This window comes from Pelecanus crispus, chromosome 9, assembly GCF_030463565.1.
Source record: "Pelecanus crispus isolate bPelCri1 chromosome 9, bPelCri1.pri, whole genome shotgun sequence".
Taxonomy (NCBI): domain Eukaryota; kingdom Metazoa; phylum Chordata; class Aves; order Pelecaniformes; family Pelecanidae; genus Pelecanus; species Pelecanus crispus.
The window spans coordinates 27,406,122-27,414,899 of record NC_134651.1 but is presented as its reverse complement, the minus strand read 5'-3'; the positions used below and the strand labels follow the sequence as shown (position 1 = coordinate 27,414,899).

Genomic DNA, 8,778 nt, shown 5'->3' with positions numbered 1-8,778 from the left:
AGGGTTGTATCTGAGCCCAAAGTGCTGTTTGTATTTTCTGTTCTTAAGTTTTTAGTCATCTTCACTCTTCTGGGGAAGAACATCTCCAAAAGCAAGGTGTATCCCCCAGGGTGTACACAGAAGAAACAAGGCAGCTCCTCTGCTTAAGGCAGCCACCTCTTTTGCAAAACTCAGTCTGAATTTGAAACTGTTGGAAACTGTGTACAGAGACGGAGAGAGCGATTTAAAATACAAACCAAGCAGCACTTCAGTGGATTCATGTGATGGGAAAGGGACACTGTAAAAATGGCATGCTAAAGCTGAGTGCATCAGCGCTCTGCCTCTCCTCCAGTGATTTCAATGCCATATTCGATCTGCAGTTAACATGGCCTTTGAAAATCAAATCATATTCCATTTGGTTCATAGTTTACCCTAAACAATAGCTGGTTCAGGTCTTACAGGCTGAGTAATAGCGGGGTGAGACATGAAATAGGCAAAAACTGCTTCATTTCCATGCTTCCAGCCAAACAAAGAAGTGCTTGCAACAGCAGGAAAATAAGCCATACTTTAATTTGGTGAGTGGGAAGAGAAATTAGAGAAGTCATTGTTATTCTATGACTCAAAAGTCAGTAAGCAGAACCTGGTTAGACTGTCACCATACTGGAGGATTAAACTTATGAGAGTCCCTAAAAAACAGCATTAAAAGAGTTCTGCTTTGAAAGTGGTCTGAGACTGAAAAAACATTATCCACGATTCCGCTTTCCAGTTTTATGAACACAGCTTGTTCATTTAAAGTAAGAGCTGCAGAACAGGCACTCTGCCAAAAGACAATGTGCACTGTCTCATAATTAATTCAGACCCATAGTCAGAAATTTTCACAGCTCTGGAAGAGAGCCCCATCCTGTTCCCTCTTAAATCAGTTCTAGTGACTTCACTGGAAGCAGGCTGATGCCCATTGTCTCTTGAAAAAAGCAAGTAAAAATAACTGAAAAAATACAGATATGGGTACGTCTGTATGCTTGTTCTAGTTCAGTATTTCACATAGCAACAAACAAAACAAAATCACCCCCTGATCATGTTGCCATTAATGACTGATTATTTGCAGGGTCTTCCTGGAACTTGTTGTGCAGATTTATGAGGGAGTATTGCTATTTAACTACTTCTTCCTTTTTTTTAGTATGGGGAATAGGGTTTTCATGTGCTGTTAACACATAATACTGATGAAGGCATGAGCAGCAGTTGTGTAGGGTGACAGGATGGCATGTGAGTGCATGTTTGAGCCTATGTGGAGTTTGATCAGCTTTTAAGTTGTTTTGGGACCTGCATGTGAAACGAATCTAGGAGCTCTGCACATGAATTCCCTATTGTTTTTGTGATGAAGTTGCGTATGTGTATGTGATACCAGTGCAATGTATTGAAACCACTGTGCTAAGGACATATCCTAGGCCATAGTCAATTTGCTTTAATGTTTCTCATCCTCCAATGTTTGTCATCTTCTTTTATTTTTATGGTGCTCTACTTTCTGGCAGTGGCTGCCAGCTGAAACAAAGTGACCACCCTTGTGCTCAGATCACAGCCTGACAGGAGAGCACATCCTCAACTTAGTCACCATTATTATTTACTTACAAGCAATGCAATTCCCATCCTACCTCCAAAAACACCCACAAAAAAACCCCTCAGTTTCCTTGTTTTTTAATTATGTATCTTTATATGATTATGCTCAGGGGATAAACAGGTTTAAAAAATCCTACTTCTGCCATTTGTGTTTGAATTGTGAGGATAAGAAACATTGTTTTGTATTTAGCCTTAAGAGTGGGTAACTGCATTTGTGCATTTTTTACCTCTGCATTATAATGCTGACCCTTTTTTTATTTTTATGTATTTATTTTTTTTTTTAAGAATCTCAGCGGTCTTGTAAGAAACAGTAAAAAGACCCTATGCTTAAGGAAGCAATCTATCTTCTGTTTTACAGACTTGCTTTTAAATAAAATATTTTTTGTTGTTTTTGTAATTTTACTTCCATGATCTTTTATATGGAAATCCTAGAATATCATTAATATAAAAGTCTGCCTAGGCTACCACTTCTCTATAATATGGCTCATGTAGTCCTCAGTGGGCAAGCGTCCTTGCTCTTCGGTCTCTTCCTTGGGAAGTGCTTCATTGGACCGGTGAAGAAGCCTCTCTTCCCGATTCTTTATCCTCTGCTCCATCCTCTCTAGCTGCCGTTTGTACTGGTAGCGCTGTTGGAAGAGGTCCTTTGCATAGTCATAGAGCTGCATGTCCAAGTCATTGAGCTCCTCAATCCTCCGGATGGTGTCATTATCCACCTCCACCCCTCCTGCCCTGGTACTATTGTACTGCATAAAGGGCCGGATGAATTTCAGATTAAAAGTTCTCTCAAACAGGTACTGAGTCTTTCTCTGGAACTCTGTCAGGCCGAAGAAGGCCATGTCTTTGAGGTTCTTTTTTGCGCTCTCCAGCAGGATCTGTGCTCGCTTGTTCTCTGGGATGAAAGACATGTTGTAGCAGCCCACTAAGCTCAAGTCGGCCAACATCCTCACTTGGCGGTTGTTGGCCAAATTATATGGGCAATCCATGAACTCCTGCAGTGTGCAGCCTGACCAGTCCGTGCCTTCATAGCACGACGGCAGCTCTTCAGGAGTTGGTGTCCTGCCATCACACATGTGCAAGGAAGTCTTCCAGGTAGCTCCTCGTTGGACGTGACGCCATTCGCTGAGGTAACGAGATACGGGGTCTCTCAGCAGCGTGATATAGTAAAATTTTCTACAAGAAGAAGAGAAAATAAAATAAATATTTTGCTAGTAACAAGAAAGATGCTTGGCAAGCTGAGAGCTAGTGCAGATATCAAAAAGACAAGAGAAAATCAACATCACAGCATCCATTGCACGGTACTCTTGGATTATTTTCTTCTTGCAGTATCTCACACAAAGTAGTTTGTGCAACATTAGACCCATGTTTCTCTTTCTCATTGCCCACCATTTTAGTCTTGCCAAGTAGTAACACTTTCACCAGGACATCCATTTCCGGCAACAGGCTGCAATGTCAGAACAAATCATCAGGATTCAACTCATCTACCAACTTCAGAGAGCAGCTGTGACTTCAGGGGCTACCTGGCCTTTCACATGACCATGCGCCCTCTGAATCAGCCAGGACTTGCTCTGCAGGTCAGCCCAGCCACTGCTCTGTTTATGAGCTGGGCCTACCATTTTCACTTTGTGCAGATGCTGACCAGGACACCTACTGCTTGATCGATCTGGCTGCTGAGCTGCAATCTGGAAGTCTGCACCAAGTAGCAGGATAACACCACAGGAACATAAGTGAAAAATAACAGGAAATCAGGAATGGAATATGCTTTGTAGAAAGAAAAGGCAAGACTTGACAACAAGCAATAGTAGCAACAGTTTGTTCTCATTTCAGCTAATCTGCTGTCAATTCAAACAAACTTAAGACACACTTTTGATACACAAGACTAAAAAGGAGGAAAACGCAAGACAATCAGGAGGAACACACATAGCGACACGGGTCATTCTTGCTGTTCAAGTATAATGAAGTCCCCAACAATACAAGCCATCCCTTGAACTGAAAACATGACAGCTGTCTTGTACAGAGAGGCACTCCAGCTTCAGCCCACCTTGAGCCTGGATAAAGTTCTGGGATTGATAGCGATGGCAGTCTGCAATGACCCTCTTCAGACAGAGGGAAATGGGCCTTTTTTCACCAACTGCCAGTAGCTTGGAACTGTGGTGTTTCCAAGTGTTTCTAGAACAAGGAAATACCTTCTCTAGTTGCTAAAGCTGGTAGGGAATTAAATCCACATGTGCTCCCAGCGCATGGGGCTGTGCGACACTGTGCAAATGGGAGCACCTGGCTTTGGCAGGGTAACGCACGCATGCTACTGGAAGTACCATGTAGGGGTGGTGGTGGATTCATTTCCTCACCAGAAATGCATCTCTGGAATGCTGCTATGGCTCACTGCCCTGGTGGCATGGCTTGGAAGAGCTGAAAGTGATGGCCATTATGCACAGTTTTTTGAGAAAAAATAAAGTAAAAAAATTCTGCTTTGGGCTAATATTAACACACCCATATTTACCTAGCACCTTCAATAGTATTCTTCCTAGCAGGAACCTAAATTACTGCAATAAGAGTAATTTAATTTTAAGAAAATACATCAAAGACATTGCCCAGGAAGTCTGATTTTAAGGAATGTTTGCTTTCCCAATTTATTATTAACTTGCTGAAGGGTTGTTCCAAAGCAGTATATTTTGGTCTTTCCAACAATGGCAGTGGGTGTCCAGTCTGGCTCCAACTCCTCTCCTGCTTTCTGCCTTCAGAACTAGGGCTGGTAAAAACATTTGCTATTTTTGGAAACTTTTCCATCTCTCTTCATAGCAGGGGTATCGCACTGTCTAGTAATACTGTCTAGTACTGTCTGTGTACAGGGAGAGGGGAGAAAGAAGAGGAGCAGAATGTGTAAGAGAAACACCTCCCTTAAATTTACCTCTTCTTCCTTCATTTACATTGCAGCCTGTAATGATTTGACTACCCAGACTGAGATGCAGCTATAATTTATATAGACAGTGCTGAGAAACCTCTACCAGATGGGGATAAAATATGACAGTGGAAGGAAAAGGAAAGCAATGATGAATGCCAGATGTTCAAGCAACAGACATTGATGCTAAACACTACCAGCATTTTTTGACTTGTGAACTGTAGTGGACTTTTTATTTACACCAGTGTAATCCAAAGGTTGCATTTTTTCCCGAAACAGGTTGAAGCCCAATTATTATTACATGGCTTACAGAAGCAACTAGAAGTTTCACCTAAGAGCAGGGACTCATTTGTGAGGCATCCAGAGATACAGGAGGAGCTGATTCCTGTCCAAACCTGTGGTCTATACAAGTATGGATAGGAAAAAAAGAAGAATTATTATCTGCATTTTGTAGACAGGGGAACCACAAATATTAAATGATGTGCATAAAGTCAAATGGGTGTCTGTGGCAGAGCTGGCATAAATCTGACTGCTGTAAGCCTAAGTCCAGTTCGTCTTTTCTTCCTCTCTCTCTGTTTATACTTTAGGAGTCTATTAGTAAATCAGATTAATAAATATAATGCAAAGCTTCTAGGGTGCATTGAAACAGAGACAGCTTCAAGAGGACATGGATTGAAATAAGGTTAAGGAGCAAGTATTTCTTTCTTCACACCTGCACTGTAAGAGCTATTATTTTAGTTGAGGTGATGCACTGGTAAGTATTTTACCATGTGCGATCTCTCTCTAAGATTCATCTCGGTGAATAGAAAGCATAGTAAAATAGGCTACATTTTTGAAATTATACTGAATTTGATGTGCCCCTTTCCAGGTCTGTCACACAGAAACGTGCTTGCAGGAGGGGAGCTGGCTTCCTAACATGGAAAGAAGACACATCTTTGGAAACTGAAATACGGGCAATGGAACGAGGCCCTTTGAGGTACTTTAGGAAGCTGCCCCCCAAAAGGGCATAAATTAAAACCAAAACAAACCAAACAGAGACTGCAATGCAAAAGAATAGTTTAAACTGCCTAAGCTGAGGTGCACCATTGACATACTGAAAGTTATGCTCCCAAACCTGTATTTAACTTTCTAGAAGGATATTGGTTTCAGAGATGCAGATTCACTCAGCTCTCAGGAAAGTTGGAAGACTTTTGGAAGAGTGGAGCCTCAGTAACCGGAGAGGTGAGCCACTTTGATATTAGATGGATGACCATGGAAGTATTCACCAAGGTTCTTAAGATACTGAAGCTTCCATTGTCAAACTGTAACTTGGGGATTGCTTTTAAGTTTGGAGAAAAGTTAGATATCTCTCTAAAGCATCATCTGTTAGCAGCATCGTTATTAACATCATAAGCCAGAGAGTCGGGGGAACTTTGCACCAGTGTGGTTGAGAACACAGGCAGTGCCACTTGTCAGCAGTGGTTTGAAATTTATGAGGAACCACATGACTAGTAAGTTCTCTTTTGTCATCAGAGATAAAATAAACCCATAAAATACATGCAGCTGTGAGTGCCCTTCCTTTCAGCATGGTGCCCCAGACAGCTACTTAACTTAAATATTCCTAAAGGCTCATCTCATAAGTGTGGTCTTCTCCTAGCCCAGATGGTTCCACTCAATACTGCCTCATAAAAAACCCAAAAAGCCTCAGTTTGGTCATGCAATGCCAAATCTCACTGGCCTTCCTGGAGTTAACAAGCTTGAGCAAGAAAAATGGACATTCTAGTTAGATACTTCTTTTCTTTTTCTTCCCATGTGAAGCTGGGCAGAACAGCATTACTGCTCTTGCAGGCTCCCCTTCTACATATCCATGGGGTTGTGATCCCCACGAGGACAAAGAAAAGCAGAAGCTGAAGCCACACCTCTGCCTTTCCTTGCATTACTGTCCCTGGCAGTCCCAATGTGAAAATCCACCTGAAGCTCCCTGGGGCATTTACAGCTTCAATGTTGCAACTTGGATCTGCATGCAAGCTGCACAGTTTTGCCTGAGGAAAGAATCACTAACATATTTATTAAACAGAGCAAAATGAAATCATGTGTTTGATAAATAACCCTGTATTAGAACTGAAGTTTCAGGGAGAAAAAAACCCCAATATTAGAAAGGAAGGGCAATCTTGCAGTTGTACTACACAAATTAATTCAGGAAACTTGAGCGTTAAGTACCCCTTCTGTCAAAATTAGCCTATGTGCCCCAGACAAATCTCTCTCTCTGCCTCTGTTTCCCATGTGTGAAGGGCTGACAATGTCTCCTTTGTCTATTTTGGCAATTCAAAACATAACATCTTTTGGAGCAGGAACCGCCTCCTCCAATGATTATGCAAAGCCCCCGTTTCAGCATGGATTGAGGTCAGAGGACTATAGTTAACTTGAGGCACATTTTCATGACACAGGCGTCAGGGGCACTGTTGCCCTACAGAATTCCCACCCGGACCTCTCCTTCCCATTCTCACATAGCAGCACAAAGCAGCCTTAGTTTTGCCAGCAGGTTTTTTTTTTTGTAGGGCCATGCTGCAAACGCAGTCAGTGAGCAGATCTGGGTTAAAAATAACCCTTTATTGCAGACATGAGGGAGTGGCTGAAGCCCCCAATTTAGTAATATTCTGCCTTAATTCCTGTCAGCAGATTCCTCAGCTAATGAAGGGGAAATGAAACCCTTCTTCCTCTAAAAAAACAATTCCTTCTCTTTTGCTAATAACCAGTCAACATAATTCTGATAAAGTGACAGATTCTAAATATGGTGCTATTATCTCTCTTCAGTTCATTTCCATTCTTTCCTACACTACTATTCGATACACCCTTCTTACTTCCCACTGCTGGTCTCTAAAATCTGCCAAGAACTGCTTATTTGACTGTGCAATCCCCTATTCTTCGCTGTGATTAAATGCTTCCCTCCCACACAGCCAAAATATCTTATTTTTCATTTCTGCAGGTTATTCACTGAGCTTTCAAGCATCCCTCACAGGAAAAGCAAAATCTATAACAAGTCCGTCTTGACTACTCTGGTGGCCTTCCATCAGATAAAGAGCAAAATAAGGATAGCCACTTCCAATCATACATGCTTCATCCCACCTGCCAGGAGGGAAGGGGAAGGAAGCTGCATAGGTCAGCTTCAACCATATAACCCCAATCTGTCAAAGAAACATGCCCCCAGGGTACAATTTTTCTACTGCTAAAGAAAAAAATAATTTTAAAAAAATCTTTCTATGTCCCTGCTGAATTAACTGAACTGAACAGGGTGTCTGCCAGCTTGCAGGAATGAGAAACACTCTTGTTTTGTTTAAAAGAAGCAGTAATGTCAAATTTGGGGCTGATTTAAGGCATCTTTGTAAGCCAAGCCCATGTATTACGCACTCCTCCCTGTGAGGGTCCTTATTCAATTCATACTGGCTCTCACTGTAAATAGTTTATCAGTAAAACAACAAGTGATTTTGCCTCCCACGAATGAAATGAAAATGTGCACCTGCTCTGCTGTTAGTCTGCAGGGACCAAGGAAAGAAGAACTAGAGCAGTCAGCACCCCTACTATGATCACTTAAACCCTCACCTTACAGAGACGATGAAAGGGATTATTAGGTAATGGTTATCTCCACTGAAAATGGACAGTGTATCCTAAAAGACCAGTTCCAGAAATGACTTACAGGTAAATAATAAGTAAAGGTGAGTCAGGTGTCTCTAATGATGGATGAGCTAACAATGTGGCAGATGAAAGTTTATAAGGAGTTTATATTCTCATTATAAAGTCATACTAAATGTTACCTACAAATAACAGATGTATGAAAATCTCCCCTCTGCACAGAGCCACAAAATGACCTTCCGCTATGGTGAGGAACACTGGGGTGCAGAACACTCTCCAGCCAACCTCAGCACTCGCTTCAGTAAAAGTTGCCTCCTGCCTTATTTACCACCAGTACACCAAATCCCTGCTTACCACTTTTAAAGCCCAAACTTGGGAAGACTCCATGCATTCCCTTTTTTTTTCTACTCTACAGTCAGGATTTCTTGCATAGCAAAACACACTCTCAGTTAGAGATTGGAATTTAATACATGTACAATGATTACTTCCTTTGGTAGCAAATAGCCCTAATTTTCCTCAGTCTGTTTCCTCTCATCTGGTGTTCATTTAGACTCTTCCTGCATTTCACACACAATAAACTCTTCAGCCCTTTAAAAGTCATAGAAAAAGAAAGAAAACCCCAAACAAACAAATAAACAAAATAAACAAGTCTCTTCTGTCCCCTATGTTTAAATAAAGGT

General features: G+C 41.6%; 1 protein-coding gene across 1 annotated transcript in view; it reads right to left on the bottom strand.

Annotated features, from left to right (window-relative positions):
- Positions 1 to 2,054: 2,054 nt before the first annotated feature.
- The window catches only part of HS6ST1 (heparan sulfate 6-O-sulfotransferase 1), a 198,818-nt gene continuing 192,094 nt past the window's right edge, over positions 2,055 to 8,778 (bottom strand). The window contains exon 2 of the mRNA XM_075716961.1: positions 2,055 to 2,763. Within this exon, the coding sequence (XP_075573076.1) occupies positions 2,055 to 2,763 (709 nt within the window). The remainder of the gene's footprint in view (positions 2,764 to 8,778) is intronic.